The 26,180-nt window shown below is 41.7% G+C and overlaps 1 protein-coding gene across 1 annotated transcript in view; it reads right to left on the bottom strand.

Annotated features, from left to right (window-relative positions):
• stab1 (stabilin 1) overlaps window positions 1-26,180 on the bottom strand; it is a 54,433-nt gene that overhangs the window by 18,327 nt on the left and 9,926 nt on the right. Inside the window, exons 13-49 of the mRNA XM_072665735.1 lie at window positions 25,499-25,633; window positions 24,071-24,148; window positions 23,045-23,158; window positions 22,909-22,962; window positions 22,252-22,332; window positions 22,001-22,159; window positions 21,764-21,826; window positions 21,385-21,483; window positions 20,155-20,241; window positions 19,957-20,068; window positions 19,068-19,254; window positions 17,845-17,938; window positions 14,333-14,491; window positions 12,892-12,987; window positions 11,284-11,379; window positions 10,974-11,021; window positions 10,739-10,866; window positions 10,538-10,646; window positions 10,345-10,422; window positions 9,545-9,646; window positions 9,211-9,315; window positions 8,955-9,089; window positions 7,689-7,817; window positions 6,840-6,893; window positions 6,406-6,519; window positions 5,402-5,597; window positions 5,073-5,168; window positions 4,911-4,956; window positions 3,626-3,705; window positions 3,394-3,519; window positions 2,684-2,757; window positions 1,935-2,006; window positions 1,579-1,698; window positions 1,437-1,484; window positions 1,161-1,241; window positions 868-1,014; window positions 22-156 (exon numbers count right to left, since the gene is read on the bottom strand). Of these exons, the coding sequence (XP_072521836.1) occupies window positions 22-156; window positions 868-1,014; window positions 1,161-1,241; window positions 1,437-1,484; window positions 1,579-1,698; window positions 1,935-2,006; window positions 2,684-2,757; window positions 3,394-3,519; window positions 3,626-3,705; window positions 4,911-4,956; window positions 5,073-5,168; window positions 5,402-5,597; window positions 6,406-6,519; window positions 6,840-6,893; window positions 7,689-7,817; window positions 8,955-9,089; window positions 9,211-9,315; window positions 9,545-9,646; window positions 10,345-10,422; window positions 10,538-10,646; window positions 10,739-10,866; window positions 10,974-11,021; window positions 11,284-11,379; window positions 12,892-12,987; window positions 14,333-14,491; window positions 17,845-17,938; window positions 19,068-19,254; window positions 19,957-20,068; window positions 20,155-20,241; window positions 21,385-21,483; window positions 21,764-21,826; window positions 22,001-22,159; window positions 22,252-22,332; window positions 22,909-22,962; window positions 23,045-23,158; window positions 24,071-24,148; window positions 25,499-25,633 (3,837 nt within the window). The remainder of the gene's footprint in view (window positions 1-21; window positions 157-867; window positions 1,015-1,160; window positions 1,242-1,436; window positions 1,485-1,578; window positions 1,699-1,934; window positions 2,007-2,683; window positions 2,758-3,393; window positions 3,520-3,625; window positions 3,706-4,910; window positions 4,957-5,072; window positions 5,169-5,401; window positions 5,598-6,405; window positions 6,520-6,839; window positions 6,894-7,688; window positions 7,818-8,954; window positions 9,090-9,210; window positions 9,316-9,544; window positions 9,647-10,344; window positions 10,423-10,537; window positions 10,647-10,738; window positions 10,867-10,973; window positions 11,022-11,283; window positions 11,380-12,891; window positions 12,988-14,332; window positions 14,492-17,844; window positions 17,939-19,067; window positions 19,255-19,956; window positions 20,069-20,154; window positions 20,242-21,384; window positions 21,484-21,763; window positions 21,827-22,000; window positions 22,160-22,251; window positions 22,333-22,908; window positions 22,963-23,044; window positions 23,159-24,070; window positions 24,149-25,498; window positions 25,634-26,180) is intronic.

The raw sequence follows: 26,180 nt of genomic DNA, 5'->3' as shown, positions 1-26,180 counted from the left end.
GTTCTCAGCATGGAGACTTACATTTGGTTCAACGGATGTGGTCTTGTCCCGCAGGTCATATGGGAAGAGGATGCCGTCTATGAAATGTATGACTCCATTAGAACATTCATAGTCAGTAGTGATGATTTTTGTGTTGTTGTTGATGTAAATGACACCCTGTGAACATCAGACACATAGAAAAAAGGTATCATTACATAACAGTCGTCAGATTTGTGAAGAGATCATACAGCTCTGAAAAAATGAAGAGACCACCCACGTGATCCGTTGTTTCATAAACAATGGACAACATTTCCCCTAAATTCCAAATAAAAATATTAGATTAAAGATTAAAGATATAAAGATTAGACTTTTTTGCTGTTGTTGTTACAACAGAAGCAATGTGGTTCGGCTGTGGGTTCGGCTGTGGGTTCGGGTGTGAGTTTGGGTGTGAGCTCGGCTGTGGGTTCGGCTTGGGTGTAAGTTTGGGTGTGGGTTTTGGTGTGAGTTCGGCTGTGGGTTCGGCTATGGGTTCAGCTATGGGTTCTGGTGTGAGTTCTGGCTGTGGGTTTGGCTGTGGGTTCGGGTGTGAGTTCGGCTGTGGGTTCTGGTTTAAGCTCGGCTGTGGGTTTGAGTGTAAGTTTGGGTGTGGCTTCTGGTGTGAGTTTGGCTGTGGGTTCGGCTGTGGGTTCTGGTTTAAGCTCGGCTGTGGGTTTGGGTGTAAGTTTGGGTGTGGGTTCTGGTGTGGGTTCGTCTGTGGGTTCGGCTGTGGCTTCTGGTATGGGTTCGGTTATGGGTTCTGGTGTGGGTTCGACTATGGGTTCGGTTATGGGTTCTGGTGTGGGTTCGGCTAAGGGTTCTGTTGTGGGTTCTGGAGTGGGTTTGGCTTACATCTCGCACACTGAAGTGCAACACATGCCCAGACGCAGCGACCACACGAGTCACAGACTTCAGCTCCAGTTCAGACAGCTCCTCACATCCCACAAAGTGGTACCTCATCAGGTCCTGGTTGTAGCTTTTATTCGTCCACAGCTCAATCTGCTCAGAAAGTGAGAGGTGAAGGTGAGAGGACGTTGAACCAAAGATGAAAAAGGAAGCATTAGGAGCAAACGAAGACAGGAAAATCAAATTGGGGAGAAAATTAGTAAAAATCAAGAAATAAAAAAAAGACAAAAAGATCATACTGTAGAGTTTTCAACGTAGTCTGTCTGAGGGACAAATACGGTGTACGGCCCTTTCCCATACAAATCCCTGACCCTCGCAGCCTGGGAAAAAAGCAGAACAGGTACAATTCATTCATGATTTATTAATGTTTGTAAAAATAAACATTACAAACTTTATATAAACAAGGTGGAAAATGTAAACACACTGCCCACTTTTCTAATATTAGTGATAATATAATATTAGTTGTGATTTTGGAGAGTGAGTGTATAATACTGGAGCTTTCCAAAGGCACTTACGGCAAGATTCCTTCTTAACCAGGTGCCAGCTGAATTGTGAAGAAGCTCCTGCCTCGACCAACAAAGAGGTTCGTTTAAAAAAGGGCAAAAAGAAATCGGACGACTCTGAAACTCTGATCATCCCCATATTGACTCTACTCACTCTAGTGACGGTCCCTTTACATTCAAAACCGTTTCCTTTGTAGCCGAAGCGACACGAGCAGTTCCTCTCCCCGGGTCCAGTGTAGATGCACATAGCATTGATGTTGCATTCCCCGTTGTCCTGAAAAACAATAGAAACTCAGATCAGGTGATCAGGACAACCTGATGGCCCAGAATTAAGGGCTTTCATTTATTTAATTACAGATTTTTAATAGTTAAGCTATGAACCTTCAAGCTGAATTCACACACTGACCTCTTACAGGCACGTTTCTCCAATTATTCCCAGAAGAAAGAAACATGCATGCACTTTAAAACTCTGCAGCGTCTTTATTTAGTGTGAAATGCAGTTGTACATACCTTTAGGCAGGGATTGACTGCAGTACAGAGCCGTCCTCGTGCAGCGAAGCCACTTTTACAAACGCAGGCAGCCTGGGATAGGACAGCACTTAGTTCATACAAACTTAACACTGCTGTCCAATGAAAACCATGTATCTCTATTTTTGTCTGATTTTAATTTTCTCCATCATTTAAACCCTGTATCTGCTCTGTACTCTACGTACATGATGCTGTAAACCTCTATTCAGCAATGTAAACTCTTGTTTTACATTGAATTCCATTCAAAGTCAGGACCAGTGCTGCCTCATTTTGGAGATACATGTTTTTCTTCAGACAGCGACATTATAGATCCAATAATTAGCCAAAACATTAATACCATCTGACTAATATTAACCAGGCCCCCCTTGTGCCAACTCATCAGGTGGTCGTGACACTCAGGGGTCTGGTGATTTTTGGTAGGTACTAACCGCTGCATACCAGCAACACCCCACAAAACCTGCTTGGTGTTTCGGAGATGTTCTGACCCAGTCGTCTAGAACATCATGGTTTGTTTTTTGTTAAAATGCCCCAGATTCTTGCGCTTCACCTTCATCACCACCGCCTAATATGTACATAGATCCACCCTTTCACTATGCTCACTGTGTTATGGCTGATCAGTGTGTGTATATATTAATCAATGGGTCAGTTGGGGTCATTTCTGTAACCTGAAAACACTAGCTGTCATTATGACATATAAAATATAAGACGATCATTAATAATACAATATTTACCACATTCGGTCCAGTTTTGATGCACTCTGCATTTTCAGAGCATCCTCCGTTGTTATCCAGGCAGGGGTCTAGCTCTGTTACAGAAAAGAGCGGCAGTGAGGAACAAATACATTGGACCTAGTAGGGAGCCTTGGAGCACACCTTGGACTGTTCAGGTCCACCAGCAGCTCATCTGATTTACTTTGAAGGTAATGCAAGGTTTGATTAGATAAACTAGGCGTTGGATGGGAACTGGGAATACTGGCCATCCTCCAGTAGAGCACTGAAATGGTTAAGCTTACTGTACTAAACTGAAACCGGCTTTCTACTAGATTGTGGAGGATCATTGCTGTGAGGATCTGATTGCATTGCAGCTACAAGAGCATCAGTAAATATTAAATGGAGCTCCACCATCCATCATTCCAGAGAACACAGTTCTTCCACTGCTCCACAGCTCCTCAATGCTGGGGGGCTTTATACCCCTCTACTAGCCCACGCCTGGCAATATTAGGCAGCATGGAGCCAATAGGTTCATGATGTTTATCTGCTCCAGAGAGTCCTATTCTATTGGCCGTACTTCTACAGAGGGACAATGTCAGCTGAATGCATTCATTTGAAGGGGTGTCCACAAATATTTGGACATATAGTGTATGTAGTGTATTTGGGTGCGTTTTCACAGAGATTAGATTTGAGACAGAATTAGCCCAGCATCTGTTGTAGCCTGTCCTTACCGAGACACACCACTCCATCTCCCGTGTAGCCTTCATTACATGTGCAGCTCCGTTCTCCAGGCGAGGTTCTCGTGCAGGTTGCATGCTCAGAGCAGCCACCGTTACTGCTACCACACAGGTCCATTTCTGTGGAGCAGATCACAGTCGCTGATGATCACAAAGGCAGACTGGAGACACACCACATCAACACTGAGATATTTTATATATATAAAAAAAGAAAGGATAGGAGAACCTGTGCAGATGGTTCCGTTGCCTTGGTAACCTGCTACACAAACACACTCTGGTTTTGTTCCTGAACCTCCTGAGATACAGCTGGAAGAAATTATGGATACAGAGACTTTCATTACTGCATATTCTAGACGGTTCTTCAAGGATGTATAGAACCTATGACATCTTGAAGAACCACTTGCTTGTTTGCATGTTTCTTGGCCTGGTTTAAAGGTTCTTCAGATTGGTGGAACACATTTCGTAGATTTGAACCGACTAAAAATTGGTTCTATACAGTACCAATAGGTACCCTGTTCAATCAATACTACATAGAACCCATTTTAGCCTTTTTCTCCCAGTTTGGTTTGGCCAGCTGTGCTCTCTCTGACTCTGGCTGCTGATGGCAAGACAGCCTGGCTTGAGCTTGTGACCCCCGGGCCATGATACCACTTTTGGCCCCCTATTGAGTTTTGAACGTGAAGGTTCTACACAGGTTCTTTATACGTTAAAATGGTTCCTCACACTCAAATTCTTGACATTCTCTTAAAAAAACATCTAGATCCATAACATCTTAAAGAACCATCTGTTTGCTAAAATGGCTCTTTCTCTGGTTAAAGGGCTCTTCGGATTGGTGGGAGGCCATTTTTGTAAATTTGAGATGGTTATTTGAGATGGTTCTTCCAAAAATGTATTAATTAAGGACAAAATGGTTCCATATAGTGCCAAAAAGGTTTAAAAAACATTTTTTCTACTCACCTTCTAGAAACCGTTTTGCTAAAAGTGCATATGCAACAAAGGGTTCTATGAGCGATGCCATAAGGAACCACTTTTGGCTTTAAAGTCTTAAAACAGGTTGCATGAAGAACCTTTTAAAGGTTTCACATAATGTAGATGTTCTATACCAATATATACTATATATGTTCCTCCTAGAACCTTGCAACCTTTTAAGGTTCTTCATTGAACATGTTAATTATGTGAATGTTCTTTAAACTTTTAAAGGATTCCTGGTGCTCACATACTATTTACAAAAGGTGGGGTTCTTCAAAGGATCTTGACTATATGCTAACAATAATAGACTTAGCTTTTAGAACGATTCTTTGACCAACTATTGTTACACATTCAAAAACCTTTTGAGTACTACTTAGAACCCCTTTTGCTAATAGTGACACATCTTGTTACAAAATAGGTCTGAAAGTAACCAGTATTGGAATATTCTTTAGTGAACCGAAGGTGGTTCCACTGCACTGTGCGTAGAACTGTGAGGAAGAGCAGATGAGCTGATTCTGTGAGATGTTTTATGATGAACTTACTTGGCATTAACGTCACAAATGCCGCCGCACTCGTCATTAACGACAACTGAAATACAAGGAGAGGCACGTTGTGGTCAAGTCTCGAGGGCTGAGGGGGAACCGTTACTAGAACATGTTTAATACCGAGATCCGAACTTTGCTAAGAGGATCAGGAGAACTAACCCACAGAACAGTTCACGCCTTTCCAGCCCTTGTAGCAGATGCACCGTCCGTTACCGTCCAAGCCGTCCAAACACTTCCCGTGCTCACAGTGGCATTCTGTAAAACACAACAGCGACATATAAAACACCTCAGACCTGGATCACACACCAAGCACAGAGGGTTCCATCCAGCACTGAAGGACCAATTTAAGGGTTCCTCCTGGAAATGTTTAAAATGGTTCCTCACACTCACATAAAAAGGGTTCTTGAAGGGTTCTTCTTTAGTTTTGTCTCTAGTAGGGACGTCCCAATCAGGAAGACAGGGAACCGTATGTAGAACAGGAACGTTACCTGACTTGCAGTCTTTGCCGTATCTTCCAGCCTCACACGTTTCACACGCTGTGCCATGGAACCCTTCATTACAGAGACACTCCCCACTGCCATAAAGCCCGTCCAGGCATTTGCCGTTGTTAGAGCACCAGTTATCCACTGCCCCGGGACATTTAAAGCAGTCATGGCCGAAGTACCCCGAGCAACAGGAGTGGTCCTACAAGAAGCAGAAGAGCCAGCAATCCGAGTGAGATACACCACATGGACAAAAGTATTGGGACACCTGCTCTTTCATTGTTTCTTCTCAAATCAAGGGTAGTTGGATTAACTGTCTCTACTATCCAGGGATCAAGGATTTCTACTAGACCCCACCTTATCCTTTACATCCTTAACTCACCCACCGCTCCACAGGTCGATGCTGGGGGGCTTTATACCCCTATACTAGCCCACACCTGGTATTATTAGGCAGCATGGTGCCAGTAGGTTCATGATGTTTATCTGCTCCAGAGAGTCCTATTCTATTGGCAATACTTCTCTACAGGGACTAGATAAGCTGTGTGTGTGTATGCATTAAACCATAACCGTATGTCTGAATGGGCAGTGGTGGCCTAAAGGGTAGAGATGCAGGTTTGGAAACAGAAGGTTGCTGGTTCAATTCCCTGGAGAGGCAGTATGTGGGGGTTGGGGTGCCCTTGATGCCCTTGAGCAAAGCATCAAGAACTTGAACTCCCAACTGCCCCCATTAGGTGCCCCGAGTGCAGGTATGTTTACAGCCCCCAGTCACTAGTGTGTGTGTGTTGACTGACAGATGGGTTAAACGTGGAACAATGGCTATGAATGATGCTCCTAATCTGAGTGCTATTGGTGGGGTTGAGGTTCCTGTGTAATTTTCTGTAATTAGGACTTTTTCACATGACTGTTTCCACTGAGGAAATGAGGAATTAGCAATTACTGGCCATTATAACAGGAGGTTAAACTAATGAGGGGAGGTTTGCACAGCATTGTATGTCAAAGTCAGTGCGTACCTTTGTAGTTCTCAGACAGTCCATCATGCAACCTGCCACCAACTTCCTCTTTTTCCCCACTCGTGTCCTGTATTTACAGTTGGATTTCATATTTGCAGGGAAAGTCGGCTTGATCTTAAAAAAACAACGCAATAAATATAAACGTTAGAGGCAAATATGAAACACAAACAACACTCAGATCCTCTACGACGAAGGGAATCCACAAGGGCTCAGCTGTAGGTTTGAGTTTCAGGTCCTCTGGGACCTTATTCTGCAGTTTCCTCCTGTGTTCCTGCTTCTAACCCACCTGTTCCTAGCGGAGGAGGGCTCGCTAATTAGCTGATGAATCAGGTGTGTTAGAGAACAGAAAGCACTGTGAACTCAGAAGGTCTCCCAGGACCTGCTCTGTGAACGAGGCCCATATATAATAATGAACAGAGGGAATGTTAACTTACTGGCTTGGCGCTGAATGTGCATTTGGGAGTCGAATCACAAGGACCACACCTTCCCTGTGAAGATCAAACACATCCATCCTCATCATCATCTTCATCATCACACTTTGAAAGCCAACATTTTCACAGGTACACGTCCAACAGCCCAAAACCTGCTGCATCTGCAGCACTCAGTGGACTGCCATGGGCGCATCACCTGCTGAAACAGCCAGCTCGAGACCAGCTCTAGATGGTAACTGGTTTGAGATGGTCTAAGCTGGTCTTTGATGGTCAAGGTGGATGAAAAGCTGGTCATCCAGGCGAATACATGCCCTACACTGGTAGATGAGATGCTTAAACTGGTTGAACAACTCGTCCAGCTGGTCAAACTGCTTGGTCAAATCGCCAAACTCGAATGAAAGCATACCCTACACTGGCCAAGAGCTGAACTGGTCAATCAGCTCTACTAGATTGTCCAGGTTGAGGCTCGTTTTTTTTTTCATGACATCACTGAGCACCAGCGGGTGGGGCCGAATAATATGAACCAATAGTATTAAGTGAATTATTACATGTATTGTAGGTACATTTTAACTTCAAACCCAGAAACCATTATGAATTATTTGGTAGGAGTTCAGGTTAGCGTATTTTGTGGAGTCCCACAAGGTTCTGTTTTAGGGCCTATGAAGTTATCAGTCATTTTGACATTAATGTTGTTATAAGAGGAAATGAGGACTGGGACTACGCACATATAAATGTATAAATGGCTTAGAACCCTCTGGGTATCCTCTGTAAGGGTCCACATTTCAGATGGCTGCCTGCTAGCAATGCTTTTTAAATATCCTCATGTGAAAACGTGAGCAGAGTAAGACTTACTGCGGTTTTCAGAATCACATCCTTGCTGCAGTGGTTTTTATGAATCTGTAAAACGCTGGAGACGCTGATGATAGTGCCGTGTCTGACCTCTGTGAAGTTTCCATCCAAGGGTACATCGTTAATCAGGGTCTAGAGGAGAGAGGAGGCTGGTCAGCCCTTTTATTTCTATACTTAAAGGGTTAGTAATTTAATGATGTTTTCCTCCTGATAGTAGATTTATTCAGCAGGATTATAATTTTATTTATTTATTTCTTCAAAGGTTAAATGTTCACAACATTTTTATGTGTGGAAATTTTGTCTTATACTAGCTGTTGAGTAGAGGCAGGAAATCCATGACGTAGGGTCTATTTACCTGAAGAAAGTGATAACCGTCGTTACCGCAACATGTCATTACCAACACAATACTGGTTGTGACGGTAACGAAACCTGGTGACCGTAATGACAGGTTTACGGTTTCACCATCAGTCTGTTTTTATTGGTTTAGAAATTAAAGTTAAATACAACCTAAACATCATAAAACTCATTTCTAGTTTTTCTGTAAGTTTGTCCATAATCAGTCTGGAGCTCTACAGCTCTAGGTATCTACACGTGTTCCTCCTGCGACCCCCTTGACAGTTTTCTGACACCCCCCACCAACTACAACAAAAGTGCAATATGCAGATTATGTATATAAAAAACAGGGCCCCGAGTGGCTCAGCAGTCTAATTTCACTATGGCACGAGGGTGGCAGGTTCGAACCCAGAGCCATGCCGGTTTGCCATCAGCAGCCAGAGTCTTACTAGAGCTGGGCAAACTGGGAGGAAAAGAAGGGGTAAATTCTACAAACAAAATGTTTTCAATATATATAAATAAATAAATAAATAAATAATCATCCAGTCGGTTTATTTTTATTTTTGTTTATAAAAATAAACCAACATTACTAAATTGGAATGTGAAAAAATGTTAAATGTTAAAACAGTTTCATGACGGAGTCGTTTAAATATTTATTTTTTGCAATTTCCTGTTTCACCTCTCGGGGGGGCGACCCCCCCCTGCTTAGGTCACTTAGCAGATAAATATAAAATATTTTAATCTTATATAAACTTAAACATTAAGTATTTATTTTACTTTAAATCGTCTAAACATCGTCTGAAGGATACAGACGAAACAAAAATATTGATAATTGTTGTTTGTTTTGATCAAAAGTTGGTAAAAAGATGGTTAACATCAAAAATCCAGTAACTACACCTTTATAATTCACAGCTGAGGAATTAAATCAGTGTGTACCTCGTTTTTACGGTTCAGATGAATCATGATTTGATAACCGCCCCCTAGAAGCGTACTTTTCAAAGTCCCGTCGGTCAAGTGTTCAGGAAAAAGCTGCTCTTTCGGAATGATGTGATATTTCACAACATCTTCATCCTGTTACAACAGAGAGGAGCCACACATATCCAGCATTACTCAACAAGCACAGTTAAATAGTCTAGTTTAAATTATAATATAATATATATATATGTAATAGACGGTTCATTTGAAGGCTCACCAGTTGTGTCAAATTTGCTTTCTCCAGGTACGCCTGAACAGCGCTATCATGTGGAACGAAGACGGTGTAAGATCTTGATGTGATGAGTTTGGTTAAATTCCATTGCTAGAAAACAGGGTTTGATTAGAATAGATGTTAACACAGTGACTCCCGGGTCACTTCAGGGTACCTTGATATTCTCTGCTCTGCCGCCCCTGACCCAGCTCATGAAGGGCTTGGTAACATCAGATTCTGCTGGTCATCTAATCACAATTTTCAGCCATTCATGAGCTAAAGCTGGTGTGTTTGAGCAGAAAGAGATCTCCGATATTAATAACGGCAAATCTTGACCTACCTGTGCTGCTTGTCTGAACAGGCTAAATGACGGGGTGTTATTTAGGACCTCCATCAGTTCAGGGGGTGGTGGGGGGATGTCAGCTACTGGGGGTTTCAGAACCTGACACGAAAATACACTCAGTTTCAAATGACAATTTCTCTACAGCACTCACAGAACATATCATAGCCCAGAACATAGCAGATAATGTGACAAAAGTATTGGGACACCTGCGCATTCATTGTTTCTTCCCAAAAAAAGGGTATTAAAAAGAGTTGATCCTGCTTTTGTTTTTTGTTCTACTGTCCAGGGAAGAAGGCTTTCTACTAGATTGCTGTAAGGATCTGATGGCATTCAGCCACAAGAGCGTTAGTGAGGTAAGGGTGTTAGACCACTTTGCAGTACATGAACCAGGTAAGAAGGAGTGAGACTCTATTACCTAGCCAGCATGCTCATGTGGGGCTCACAAGGGTGGAACGTGGGCGAGGTGGGTTTGCACATGTGTTGTTACTGGGACCCAGCTGGGCTTCCCAAATGGGCCTCATCATTACAGCCCAACCTTAATCTCACATGGGTCCCATCTAGGCCAGATGTGGCCCATGTTTAACCCCTCCCGGTCTCATCACCTCCTGACTCATGGTGGGCATCCATCTGTGGGGCCAACATGGAACCCATAGCCAAAACATTCTGGTTCCCAGTGAGGGTAACCATAAAGGCCCCACATGGGCATGTTATCTGGCTAATGGTCAAAGTGTCCTTTTTAGACCCCTTTTTATGCAACTAGCACAAGACCAGAGGGAAATATGGTGAAGAAGTAGTACCGTGTTGATGATGTGAATATATCCATTAATGGCCTCGAGATCTGCCACAAGAATGGCAGCATTTCCGATCATGAGCTCCTATAAAAAGAAACAGAACTGAATCATACAGTGCAAATGACATCGAAGAAGGTAACAACTATAAACTAGCAGCTGCAGTCTTACAGCTAAGCTCATCATTTTTTGGGAAAGTTACCCCGTCTTTATTTGTGATCTCCCATTTGGTCTTGGTTTTAGTCTGGACCTTTTGGTTGACTTGCTTCGTCAAGTCTTCATAAGAATAAACACCATCCAGAAAGTGGGCTCTGTGAGGAACACACCAAAACAGTAAGTGAAGGAGAAGCACAGTGGTTCTCTCTTGTTTCAGAAGGCTTGTGATTTCCAGTGGAGAGCTTACCGGAGAAGGTGAGGGAGCCGGTAAAAGTCAAGCCAAAATGCAGAATCTGCAGCACTAAGGTTTTTAAAAGCGTCCTTTGAAGGAACTAAGGCGGTCACATTGCTGTCAGCTGTGATCACACTGTGTCTCTGAAGAGGAAAGCAATAAAGAACCAGGTTTAGGTGTTTACCACACACTGAAACACTGACGGTTCAGCACTGACATTTTCCAAAAGCAAAGCTCAAACCATGCATACCTGTAGATAGCGGTTAAAATCACTGAAATCTGAGTTTCCATCCAGCTCCTGCAAAAATACATAGATATACTTTAGAGTTAGGGTGGGTTCATTGCACAATGCCACAGAAGAGCCACTTTTAGTTCTCTTAAAAACTATCCCATGGATGAGTAGTGCTTCTGAGTAGTGCTTCTCAAACTGGTTCCAACTGTGGAAAATTTTGCAGTGATTGTACAAAACAGCTACTGTAATATCTACTGTACTGCAGGGATTGGTTGAACTTGTGTGAATCTCTGTGATGGACTGTACTTGACCTGCAATCCCAACTCACCATGAGTATATTGCCATAGCATGTGGTGCCATCTCCTTCATAACCCTCAGGGCAAATGCAGCTGTATGTTCCATTTTTCTTAAACGAACATGCTGCCTACAGAACAAACACACACACACACACACACACACACACACACACACAGTTAGTGTTATTAAGAAATGGCAGGTAAGGGGGAAGGCGGAAGTCAAAATGAGACCTGCAAAACCAAGGAAACAAGAACTGCTCATATGCTGGCAAGAAAGGCAAATCCAAACCGCCATAATATTCATGGAAAAGTATATACAATATAAAAGCTTCTTTCTTTAAATAATCTATAAATCATTATCTGATAATTAATCTAATATTTTAAACAGTAACCTTAGAGCATCTATAATGATTTACATATTATTATGTATTTGTAGATATAATATAATATTTTATATAATATATAATAATATATCTTCTATAAAAAGATTTTAGCTTTTTATAGGCATAGGCCAGATTAAAAACACCAGACCTCTACTCTTGCACTGGAAAAAATAACGTATTCTATTAGGAATTAATATACAGTATATATATATATATATATATATATATATATATATATATAGGAAGGTGTTCCTGATTTTTTCTTGAAATAGGGAGAACTTGCTGACTGATGGTGGACAATTCAATGAGGTGTACTTTCTTATGGTGTAAATATACATAAACTGATAAACAAAGATCCTTAAAGGGGAACAGTACAAAGAATTTGGATCAAAGTAAAGTGAATTGTAAACATTGCGTACACTTTTTCTTTGTTCTGTTCTGCTTTGTTTTGTTTTGTCTTGATACATGCTGTTGTAAACTGTCTTTATGACCATTGCTCTGCTTTCTTTCATCATATTGAAAATCAAATAAAGATACTGATTAAAAAAAATAAAATTTTGGTCCTAAACAAAAACATCAGTTTGGGCAAAAATTTTTGTTGCTTTTATAGCCTAAATTAAATAAACAATACCAGCCTATGTGCTGATTGGCTTTTAAATTATAGCAATTTCATGATTCTGTGATCTGTTATCATTTAAAAAGTATAGACAATGCACAATTCAGATCAGACTGCTCAAAATCCTTTTAAAACATTCGAGAAAAACAGTGGAAAACCAACACAACAAATTCAGCACTGCAGACCCACCCCCTATACCCTCCACCACATCCGCCCCAGCTTCAAATCAGTCCAGTCAATCAAACCACTGCCAGTAGGACTGAGTGGTTTTACCCCATCTTTCAATCTGAGTAGAAATGTCAAGCCAAGAGGTCTGGGTGTACATGCCTTTTTCAGAGATCTCATCTAAAGTGTTGCAGAATAAACGGTAAAGGAACTGGACTAAAGGATGGAAATATCTAATATTACATATTACATATATATATGCCCTCATAATCCATACATACATCATTACAAATATGTCATTAACCATGACTACATTATTATTACATTATTATTGTGGATAGTTTCAAGAAACTAGATGCTTATAAATGTTTTACAACTGAAAATAAGATCAAGTATGAGAATAAACCTATAAATACAGACCTGTGATCCCACATTTTAATGCCTACAGAAATTTGCGAATCTTATTATATACAAACCAGCACATGGCACCCTCCATTGTCTGTCAAGCAGGGGTTCACGATCTCACATATGAACCCATCTCCCATATAACCCTTCTTGCAGGCACACTCATTCTGGAAAAACACAAAAAAACACTGCTGGTCATTTACAGTACATATATATGTTTTAATATATATTATAAATAATAGAAATTATTAATATTAATTTAATTCTTTGTTTGAGAAAGAGCGATACATTAACAAGCCAAAATATTCAGGGGTGAAGACCTGAGCAACTTTTTATAGCCAAAACGGAAGGGATTATGGTCAACTCCTTAATGCGTATCCCATCTGGGCAGAACCGCCAGAACTGTCCCTAACACAGCATTAAGTATTCCCATAGTATGACGCTGCCACCACCATGTTTCATAGTATGGTGGATGGGATGGGATTAGCCAGGTGATGTCGCTAGACATAGTGCTTGACGTTCTGCCCAAGAAGCTCAGTGTTCATCTCATCAGATCAGAGAATCTTTTCCACAGTCTTTCCCTTTAACTCTGGCATAAAGCCCTGATTATGAATTGCAGCATATCTAGGGATGTTTATCCGCCCAACAGGTTCTTCCGACCTGCACAGGACTTGTGGAGCTCTTTTACAGCAATCAGCTCTGGGCTCTTTCTTAGCTTCCTAAGCAGGGTCCTTCTAACTTGATGCCCGATTTGGCTGGACAGCCTATTAGCCTCTAGGAAGGTTGTGCCAATGCTTCTTCTATTTCAGAATGACTGAAGCCACTGCGGTTGTGGGAGCACTCATGGCTTAGGTACTGTGAGCTACGCCCTCCGGCTATCTGATTGGGAGATCCACAGGCAGCTTTCTTTTTTTGGGGGACTTCATGGCTTGGCTTTTGTCCTGACAGTTCAGTGTAAATTATGGACCCTTGCAGACCCAGGTGTGTGCCTTTCCAAACGATGCCCAATCAATTCAGATTGCAACAGGTGGACTCCAACTGAGCTCATCTCAAGGATAATTAAAGCAATCGAGGTGCACCTGGCCACAATTTGGTGTTTCTACAGCAGAGAGTCTGAATACTGCAGTGAATAAGAGATTTCAGTTTTGGAAATGCTTCAGGGAAGGCTTTAGACTAGATTCTGGAACAGCTGTGAGGAGGATTTGATTGGCTTCATTCACATGAGAGCATCAGTGAGGTCAGGTACTGATGTTGGATGATTGGCGCCGCCACTCCAACTCACCTTAAAGGTACTGCCTTGGATGGAGCTCCATCATCACTCTAGAGAAGATACAATGCTGGGAAGCTTTGTGTCCCTCTAGCCAATATTTAGCACTGGGCACGGTGACCTTACGTTTGTGTGGAGCAGTTCCAGGCCATTCTATAGGCACTGCTTCTCTATAGGGGTCACACGAGCTGTCCCGTTGCACACAAAGAAGAAGAAGAAGATAAAAAGAGGGCTTTGACCATTACCTGACCTGGCTCAGTGGGTGTGCAGTCAGCGTGTTCGTGACATCCTCCACGACTCTCCAGTAAGCAGTTATTGACCTCCACACACAGGACGCCATCCCCAGTCCAGCCCTCGTTGCACACGCAGGACACGTTTCCGGGGCCTGAGTATACACACTGGGCCTGTAAAAAAACACATGAGCCGTGCGCTGAAAGTGCTGACCAGGGCAGATATCTGCACAGTGATATTTCGAGCTAGTTGTGCAACCACTCTGACGGCCTGGATTTCACTGCACTGTAATAACTTTAACAACAGCGGTGGGTGTAGTTGCCAGAGCTGGTGTTAATAGTTAAAGAGAGGTTTGATTTCATTTTAGAATATCAAGGGGGTGCTATTACTATCACACCTCTGAGCAGTGCACTTAATACAACATCCACTGCCAGAACCTGCCAGGTTCCAGAACGGTCAGGCTTGGAGTCACGTCAGTCAGTACCAAATGAACTAGCATGTATTAAAGGTTCTTCAGTGTGGTAACTAATGAGCATCCATAACCCCCTTTTTCAAAGTCTTCATTTTAAAACCTTCATTTTAACACCTGTTATTCAATGACTTCTACAAATGATTCAGTATCTTATATTATGATTCAGCATCTACTACAAATGATTCAGTATCTACTAAGAATGATTCAGTATGTACAATAAATGATTCAAGATGTACAATAAAGTATTTGGCCTTTCCAATGATTGATTCAGTGTCTACAACTAATTATTCAGTATCTACAATAACTATGAATAATCCAGTATGTACAAAAATGATTCACTATATACTATAAATGTGGTAGTACCTACAACAAATGATTCAGTGTCTCCTATAAATGAGTTAGCATCTACAATAAATTATTCAGTATCTAGTAAAAAATGATTCAGTATCTACAACAAATGATTCTGTCTCTACTATAAAGTATACAGTATCTACAATCTACAATAAATAATTGCATATATACTAAAATGATTCAGTATTATTTCATATCTAGTATGAATAATTCAGTATGTACAAAATGATTCACTATCTAGAATAAATGCTGTTGTCTACAATAAATGATTCACTACCTACTATAAATGTTGTGTTATCTACAATAAATGATTCAGTGTCTCCTATAAATGAGTTAGCATCTACAATAAATGATTCAGCACCTACTATAAATGATTCAGTATCTAGTAAAAAATAATTCAGTATCTACAACAAATGATTCTGTCTCTACTATAAATAATTCAGTAGCTACGATCTACAATACATTATTGCATATCTACTAAAATGATTCAGTATCTAGTATACATTGATTCAGCATCTAGTAAAAATGATTCAGCATCTACAATAAATGATTCAGCACCTACAGTGAGTCCAAGAAGTATTTGATCCCTTGCTGATTTTCTTCGTTGGCCCACTAATAAAGACATGATCATTCTATACTTTTAATGGTAGATGTATTCTTACATGGAGAGACAGAATATTAAAAAGAAAATCCAGAAAATAAATCTAAGGAATATATATTAATTGATTTGTATTTCATGGAGTGAAATAAGTATTTGATCCCTTAGTATTCATTAGCAGTTCTGGCTTTTACAGACCAGTTAGACACTCCCAATCAACTTGTTACCTGACCTGAAGCCACCTGTTCTCACTAATCACTTGTGTGAAAAACACCTGTCCACAGAATCAGACAGATCACACAGATTTCAAGTCTCCAACATGGGTAAAACCAAAGAGCTGTCACAGGACCTCAGAGTCAGAATTATTGACCTTCACAAAGCTGGAATGGGCTACAAAAAGATTAGTAAGGTGTTGGATGTGAAAGTAACAACTATTGGTGCAATTATCAGAAAGTTTAAAGAGTATAACATGACAATCAACAGACCTCGGCCCGGTGCTCCAAAGAAGATTTCGCCTCGTGGGGTGGCAATGATGCTGAGAACAGTCAGAAATCGTCCTGCAACCACTCGGCAGGAGTTAGCAAATGACCTGAAGGCAGCTGGGACCACAGTTTGCAAGGAAACAATTGGCAACACTTTGCGCAACAATGGATTCACATCCTGCAGTGCCCGAAAGGTACCCCTGCTGAAGAGAGCACATGTGGAGGCGCGCCTCAAGTATGCCAATGATCATTTGAAAGATGAACCAAGTTATTGGGAGAAGGTTTTGTGGTCAGACGAGACCAAAATTGAACTTTTTGGCCTCAACTCCACCCGCCATGTGTGGAGGAAGAAAAATGCTGCCTATGACCCCAAGAACACTGTGCCCACCGTCAAGCATGGAGGTGGAAGCATAATGTTTTGGGGGTGTTTCTCTGCCAAGGGTACAGGGCTACTTCACCGCATCACTGGGAAGATGGATGGAGCCATGTACCGCACAATCCTGAGGGACAACCTCCTCCCCTCTGCCAGGGATCTGAAAATGGGCCGTGGTTGGGTCTTCCAACATGATAACGACCCTAAACATACAGCAAAGGCAACAAAGGATTGGCTCAAGAAAAATCACATTAAGGTCATGGAGTGGCCCAGCCAGTCGCCAGACCTCAATCCGATCGAAAATCTATGGAGGGAGCTGAAGGTCAGAGTTGCCAAGCGACAGCCCACCAACCTTCATGATTTAGAGAGGATCTGCAAAGAAGAGTGGGCCAAAATTCCCCCTGGTGTGTGTGCTAAACTTGTGGTTAACTACAACAAACGTCTCACCGCTGTGCTTGCAAACAAAGGCTTTGCCACTAAGTATTGAGTGTGTTTGGCAAGAGGGATCAAATACTTATTTTCCTCATTGAAATACAAATTAATTAAAATATATTCTTTAAAATTATATTCTGGATTTTTGTCTTGATATTCTGTCTCTCCATGTTAGAATATATCTACCATTAAAAGTGCAGAAGGATAGTGTCTTTATTAGTGGGCAAACAAAGAAAATCAGCAAGGGATCAAATACTTCTTGGACTCACTGTACTATAAAAGATTCAGCACCTACTATAAATGATTCAGTATCTAGTAAAAATTATTCAGTATGTACAACAAATGATTCTGTGTCTAGTGAAAATGATTATGATTTAAAAATAATAAATAATTTAATCTAGTATGAATAATTCATTATCTACTACTATGATTCATGATCTACAATAAATGAATCAATGTCTATTACAAATGATTCAGTAATTACTATGAAACTATATTGTGGTTTGATGGTGAGGAATCCAGGTATGGGTCCACATACAGGCCTCAAGGGTTTAAAGAGTTAACGGTAGGACTGAGGGTCTGCAGACACACCAACTGATTTCGGGAGTGCTGCTGCTGCTGCCTCTGGTGACTCCCTACACTGCAGTTCCCAATGCAAGGATCTACTGCTATCATGCCACTGACACGGAGACTCACATTTCAGCAGTCCTGACTCTAGCTGTCTTTAATCCTAGTACACTGTACACGTACGTCTAGCTGATGCATCAGGATGAGCTGTACACAGGCAGATGATACACAGGGATAATACTCAGTCTCACGTTTCTGTGGCAACCTCCTCTGTCAGGTTTCAGGCAGAGGTTGGCCTCGGCACAGGAATATCCATCCCCCTCATATCCAGGACTGCACACACACCTGTAGGATACCAACAGAGCTAAACACACCGCAAATGCATTCTCTTATAACAACGGTTGCCAGGTTCAATACGTAATATATATATATATAAGTTGATTTTTAGGGTGTTGGTACGTGTGCGCTATTGTATTTCACTCAGGCAGTTGCTAGTTGGTTGATGTGGTGTTCCAGGTGGTTGCCAAGGGATTGCTGAAGGTTTCTATGGTATTCTGGGTGGTTACTAGAACCTTGCTAAGCAGTTCCTATAGGATTGCAGATGCTTTCTGGGGTGTTGGTGGGTGTTTGCTTTGGTATCTCATTCAGGCAGATGCTAGGTGGTTGATATGGTGTTTTAGGTGATTTCTAGGGTGTTGCTATGATATAGTTGGGTGTCTCTAAGGTCAGTAAGGGCTATGAAACTTTAAATCACAGTAGCTACAAAAGAACACATTTGGGGAGGTCAAATTTAGCGATTTGAGGTTGTGTTTTGTATTTTTTGTTTTAGGGGCCAAAGTAAGATCTTAGAGGGCAGAGGGCCAAAAAGACCAAGCATTACTCAAGTTAAGTTTTTAATATGATAAAAATGTGTTTTATCACATTAGTTCTATATTTGGTTACTAAAGTGCTATAGAAATACTATTTTAAAAAAATAAAGAAAAGAAATTCTATGTTGTATAAAAATACAAAAATATATATTTTAACTATTCTACTTACGTTATGTAAATTTCTAAATTTCACAGTAAATGGATCAATAGAAATGGCTTGGAATAAAATCTTTTTACATTGACTTTTATTAAAAGTCAAGAAGGTTTTCTTCCTTCTGTAAAATTGCGGGTTATTTGGAGAAGCAAGGTTTTTTTACATGAAACCAGCGATATCATTGCTTTATTATTAGTAGGGTTAAGAAAACCTTCTGATCGGCCAAATTAAACATCCTCACGGGTCAGCTTCGGACAGCCCTGCTCTAGCATAGCTAATCTATGGGAAAGCCTTCTTCCCCCTGCTTGAGAACAGCCCTGTTCACCGTTTCAGTTCTTTCCCCACTGCTAACATATAACACCTGGTTGATGTGACGAAGGTTCAAGAGAAGCTGAGTGGGGAGTCAGGTGGTATTTGTGACTTCTGATTGTAAACATGGAGATGAACTGACATGGTTTGGCCGGCGGTGTAGGTGCAGTGGGCGTGGATGTGGCAGCGTTCGAAAGCTCCGTCTGAATTGCAGGGTGTGTCAGCTTGATCGCAGAGATCCCCGGAGAACCCCGGCAGACAGGAGTCCCTGCGGCACAGCCCTTGGCTGCCATGCCTGTTGTCACACACCCCATGGACGCAACGGCAGTCTGCATGAACATGAACATACGCACATGTCAAATGACATGTTTATAAATCTGATAGCTGTGGTTCTAAACTCTGATTGGTTCAGCCACTTCAATTTGATACTGCTTTAACAGGGCAAGTTATTAAAAAAAACACTGTTGCTATGCAACCACAGCTTATGTTAATCAGCTATATTGCTTATTGTAATTATTAGTATTACATTAAGCAATGAAATGGATATGGGTGCATGTGATCCCACACAGACAGCCCAAATAAAAACACATTTATGATATCCATAGAAAAAGCATTGAACGGGACCCTCTGGAGAAGCCTAAGGTCACCATTCCTGATGCCAAACGTGGGCTACAGGGAGCAGGATCGAGCTGAGGAGCAGTGTGATGATGGAGCTAATAACCCAACACCAGAACCTGGTCTCACTGATGCTCCTGTGTGGCTGAATGCAATCCTCCAAATCCTCCAACATTTAGCCTGACATAATGAGGAACATCTAGTTCCAGCATCTACACTCTTGAAAATAAAGGTTCCTCAGAGGATTCTTTAAGTGATGCCATAGAAGAACCACTTTTGGGTTCTGTAATAAAGATGTGTGAGTGTGAAGAACCTTATGAAGGTCCCTTACCAATTTCAAGGTCCTTCACATTGACTCCTTCATTTTTAAGAGTGTGGTGGAAAGTCTCACTATTCTATAACTCAGACTCTCTCACCTTCGTCACAGTTCTCTCCATGTTTGTTGGGGTTGGAACAGATGTGGCAGCCAATGCCAGTGAAGCCTGGATTACACCTGCATGTACCATCTCCACGCATGCCATCAGAACACTGCCAGTAAAAGCACAGGTGAGGACGGCCCTTCAGAAGCACCTTTCGTTTCATAAACAGTCAGAGAAAGGGCTGTTTCTACTCACAGTGCCTTTGTCGTAGCATGGGTTTTGGAAACCTCCAATGCAGGGTTTACAGTCCGGTCCATAGAACCCCCGACAGCACTCGACCCTCTAACAGACAGAGTATTTTCCATTAAGAGAAACCTTTACAATTAGGAATCAAATCAAATTCCCCCATTGGGTACTGCGGTAACTCCCCCCTAGCACTAGCAATGCTCCCAACACTAGGACACTGCCAACGATGCAGCATCACCAGGCAGCCAACACTCTCGGAGGAAAGAGCCGGGTACCCAGCTCCACCACACCAGCTAACAAACGCCTGTGCCGACCAACATCGCTCAAAATTGAAGAGGGTAGAGAGCGCCATCTACCCACCCGGAGAGAGCATGGCCAATTGTGCTCTCTCAGACTCGCGCATTAGACCACTGAGGCAAAAAAAATTAAAAAGTCAGAAATTCTGTCAAAATTATTGTCAAATTTAATATAGTCAATTTTAATTTTACATCATTTAGAATTTTTCATTGCAGACCAGGGAATAGAGCCCTAGTCTGTCATTAAGAGGGGAGTGTTGTTACCTACTACAATAAACCAATAGTATTATTTACTTTCAATTATTTATTAAAATATGCCATATTCCATTTATTAAACTAAGCTAAATAATGCAGATGATATTCTATACTATTCTTTATGGCAGATTATATTTCATTGGAAGTGTCCAAAATACAGCAAATTAGGAAATTGTTAAATTCGGCTATAATATTTAACACTTTGTCCATGTTAACCTTTTTTTAACAATTTTTTTAAATTTTTACCCAATTTTATTCCGCAGTAACCCACCCACTTGTTAGTGCTTTCCCCTATCATGTAATGCTCCCAACACTAGGAGGCTAAGGGCCAACCAATGCCTCCTCCAACACATGCTCAACCAGCAACCCAGCTCTGATACAGCGGCCAGCAAATGCCCTTGCCGGCCAGTATCACACTGAAGAGATGTGGGGACAGACAGAGACATCTACCCACCTGGAAAGAGAAAGGTCAATTGTGCTCTCTCAGGCTCCGGCTGCTGATGGCGGTCAGCATGAACTGGCTTAATTTAAATGAAAATGACCAAATTGCTTGTAATACAATCTTTTTACACTGACATTCTTTTCTTCTCCTGTAAAGCTGCCAATTTAAGGTACAAGGTATATATGTATGTGTGTATATATATATATATATGCAGCCATACATGTGAAGTACACTGGAAATACCTACCAGTCGTGTTATGTTGCAGTATTTGGCGCACCCGGTCACTGTCAGGAAATCATCCCTCCGTGGATCACGAGGGGGCACGCAGTCCTTAACCAGACCAGGCTATCACAACAGAAAGGACACTCAGAACAGACTCTGAGACACTGAACCGCCGCCAGCGATTCTATTGTAAATCATGCAAGTGTATTATTTTGCGATGATGTAAGAAGTCAGTGCGTCTTGATTTCTAACACTTAAAGGGCCGGCGTTCCTTTAAGATTTTGAATGCGTGGTCTGTGTGAGTGGAGGGGGGGGGTGATTCATTCTATCCATTCCATGGACGCAGCATATCTTCAAATGTAAGAACAAAACATGCCTATCAATATCATAATGCATATCATACCACTTCTACGCTTCCTGGGGGGCAGTGCGTCTTAGAAATCTGGGTGCACGTCACACAGGGACTCTTTAACAACAAGTAAATATAGGAAAGGGTTCATCAGTAGAGCATATATGGCATGAGTTCAGCACAAATAAACAGTTGGAAATGGTCCAAAATGATGGATAATGAAACTATGAGACAGAGACCCATAGACAGAGAACAGAGACAATCCACCCCCATCTCAAATTCTCTGAATACCATGATGATGGTGCTCTCGTTGACATCACAGCGATGCGGCATGATTGGAAGGATGGAGGGCGGCACGAGAACTCCATCAATCAGGTGGATGATTCCGTTAGATGCAACGATATCCTTTGAGTCGAGAGGAATCCCTTTTTCACCCAGAAGCACTCTTCCCTACAGGCAAAGGTAAAGAAGCGCAGTGAAGATGACCCAGGACCACGCTCCACCTGATGTGATCAATCACAAATATAAACACGGGCACTTACATCACCAGTGATGTTGATTGTTATGACCTGACGGGCCATGGTCTGAATCTCACTCATGCTGGCCAGCTGGTCTACAGTGACCTGCGAGACAAATACACATTTCAGCATGGATATACAAGATATCAGCACTGTTCTATCATACAGAACCTCATACCTGTTGTACCTACTGCCGGTGTACCCACCCTGTCGTAGCTCCCCCCAGCACTAGCAATGCTCCCGCCACCAGGAGGGTAAGGACTTAACTAATGTCTCCAGGAAAGCGTTGGGTCCCCAGCTCTGCCTACACCAGCTAACAGGTCCCGGCTAACATTGCTTCAAGAGTGAAGAGGGGATAGAGCGCCATCTACCATCTACCCACCTGGAGTGCATGACCAGTTGTGCTCTCTTAGATTCCGGCCGCCGATGGCAAAGCGGCACAGCTCGATATTCAAACTCGCGATGCCCAGGCCATAAAAACAATAAGTGACTGAGGGATTAGAGTGTCCCGGTACACGGTACCAGTGCGACACCTGAGCCATTTAGAGCCCCAGGTTACATATTTGTAATACAATCATGATGCAGTAATGATATCATGTAATATTGGCAGACAATGACGCTCTGAATCTGACCATTTGAATTAGGAACGTTTGAAATGAAAAGACACAAAGAGTAACTCACTGCTGCCTGGGAGAACATGTGGTGCTTCAGGAGCTCCTGGAGTTTGTGCTTGGCCTGTAGGAGACAGACATGTAGTCGGAATGATCTGGCTCGAGATGAAGAGAACATGTTATGGATGGAAGAGACAACGACTTACCTGATCGAGCATGTAAATAAGACTGCCGTCTCTGAACCGGTCCACTGCTTTATTGGTCGGGATGAACACCGTCAGTGGCCCTGGACCCGTCAGCGGCATAGGAGCTCCACAGTTCTATAAGAGTGACAAAAACATACTTAGCGGAGTGGGAATTACTGGCCATCATCACTAGGCTGCATCATCACCGGGGACTGAACTCCAGCTTCACTGATAAAGCAAACCCTTAGATACGCTATATGGACAAAAGTATTGGGACACCTGCAAATCACCTGAAATCAAGAGTATTAAGAAGAGCTGATCCTGCTTTTGTTGGAGGAACTGTCTCAGGCAAAAAAGGCTTTCTACTTGCTGTGAGAATTTGATTGCATGCAGAAACAAGAGCGTTAGTGAGGTCAGGATGTTGGATGATCACCACCCCACCTCATCATCTCCAACTCCCCAAATCAGTCTCCCAAAAGTATTTAATGGAGCACCATCCATCATTCCAGAGAACACAGCAGGTTCACTGCTCCACAGCTCAATGCTGGGGGACCCTATTTTAGCCCACGCCTGGCATTAGGCAGCATGGTGCCAATTCGTTGATTTTTTTTTATCTGCTCTATCTAGAGTCCTATTCTATTGGTAATTCTTCTCTACTACATGTACTAGACAAGCTGTATGTGTGCATTTGCACATCTGTGACAGCAAAGGGGAGGGGGGGTTAAAGTAGTTGAATGCATTTATTAGAAGAGGTGTCCACAAACATTTGGACGTACTGTATAGTGTAGATGCACCACTTGGGAGCCCACCAACAGTATACTCTGACAATATTAATAAAACCAGAGGTTATCAATATCGGCTGATACTTCCAGCCAACTGATAAACTGGTCAGGTTCTGGTCCTAAGAAGATAGAAGTGTGTCTGATTTCATCAGATGAGGACCTCGTTTGCTGGACCTCAAAAAAAGTAAAAGAGCATGTGATTGAGGCTGAATACCCCAATCATCTGAGCATCTGAGCACTTCGAAAAAAAGAACGAGACACTCACGTCCACCAGTGACAGAAACCGGTTGAATCTGTAGTCTTCTGTGATAATCTCCCTGATGGTCTTTGAAGAAAACTGCAGCTGCATCAGAGAGTAAGAGTTAGAATATGGGAGATGATTCATCAGCCACGGTTTCATCAGTTTATAAGCCTCAGAAGCACAGTGATCACTACTGACATGAAGGCCAGATTTTAAGGCTCGTCTTTAAAACAGCCAATCACAATCAACATGCTAATGAGCTCATACATATTAATGACCACCGTTTAAATCCTGAATGATTCTAAATGACCTTTTCTCCCCAATTTGGACCCCTCCAGTGAAGGCGGACTAGGACACGGCCCCTGCCTCCAACGCACCAGCAACGGCCAGCACCGCTGCAAAGCAATGTGGGGGGGTGGGGGGGGGCAGTCATCTACCCATCCTGGAGAGAGCAAGGCCAATTGCGCTCTCTCTGGGCCTCGGCTGCCGACGGCTAGCGGCATGGCTGGGATTCGAACCAGCGACCCATAATGAATTTCTGAAGTGGAGTTTTTTTGCGTGACAGTGTGGTGTTATGAGTTGCTGAGGTAAAAAAAGAGCAGTACTGCCACACTGCACAAAATGATATCTTAGCAAGTGCAATTCTCTTATATTTAGTCTAAATTAGATCAATAATATGTAATATTTACTCATTATAGTAATGTTATAAGATTTATTAATTTATTGTTACTTGTTTTGGTACATACAATCCCTCACACATATCTCTTATTCTATTGGCAGATGATTTTTCTTAATTTAAGAAATAACCAATAATATAGACATTGTTCAAAATAATGCTTAAAACAAGCTAACGTATCTGCCAGTGGAATCAAACACGTATACTAGATAAAAATACTAGTAAAACGAGTAAAAAAAACATTTAAATAAGTGAATTAATCTTACACAATATTATTATCACATTATTACAATACTCAAAATGAGAAATATTGGATATTTAGACCACATTTAAGAGGAGTTCTCGTGCTAAGATAACATTTTGCTGTGCAGGATTCACAGAAACAGTAAACAGTAAAACAGCAGTCCCTCATCAACATGGGCTGAGGCATGGGAGGGGAACTTGGGCTGGGCGGCTTTGGCTGATAAAACTCAAAGCCAGACCCTTTCTTGCTGAGCAAAGACCAGGCATGAATTTCCGCCATGAGAGGGTGAGGCTAGAGGAGCGTTGTTATACGAAGTGCAATAACGGAAAGGAGGAGTTTGGGCGTTGTTTCAGAACTCTATTAAAAGTGTGACTCAGTGCTATTTCCTCCTAATATTACAGTAAATCTGCTGGTGAGCTTTTCAAATCTGGCCCTTATGCAATTACAAAAACTACATTTAATGGAATTGCAAAACAACAGCAATAACTTTAGAGATTTTTACTTTAGAGGGCTACATAAGCCCCAGTTTTACCTCTGTGTTGCTGGACGTGTCTACATTTGCTAATGTCAGAGCCTTGTCGACAATGTGTATGATTCCATTGGCGGCGGGGATGTCACTCTGGATGATCGTGTACAGTGTGTCTGGATCCTTCTTTGAGATGAATTGCTGGAAGCACATGCACAAATTATACATACATAGAATTGATAACTGTACGAAATCAATCTAATACTAGTCGTGTGAAACATCACAAAGACAAATAATATTGATAATTAGCAGGAAATTATTAATAAATAAAAATAATAATTAAAAAGTGACATTTTGGAAGTGTCACGAATGATAAAGATGCATGAAAATGTAAGAAAATTAATATCCACAACATATTTTTATTTCAAAAGTGACGATCAAAAATTCCTTGAAACAGATAATTACAGTATATCACCACTGTCCGAAATTAAACCCTGTATCTAGATTTTTGTCAATTTTCATTTTTTTGACAAACTTTGAATCTGGCAGTTGTTCTTTACATTGTTTGATGGATGAACCGACCAATAAAAACGCTCCAAAATGACTTGGAATAAAATATTTGTACATTGACCTCCACTGAAATTTAAGAAGGTGTTTTCCTTCTTCTGTAAAGTTGAAATTGTGGAGATACGAGGATTAAATTCAACATTAAAGATTATATTTTTGTGAATATTTAATACAAATAAAT

The sequence above is a fragment of the Salminus brasiliensis genome, chromosome 21 (assembly GCF_030463535.1).
Source record: "Salminus brasiliensis chromosome 21, fSalBra1.hap2, whole genome shotgun sequence".
NCBI lineage: Eukaryota > Metazoa > Chordata > Actinopteri > Characiformes > Bryconidae > Salminus > Salminus brasiliensis.
This window is presented reverse-complemented; position numbering and strand designations above follow the sequence as displayed.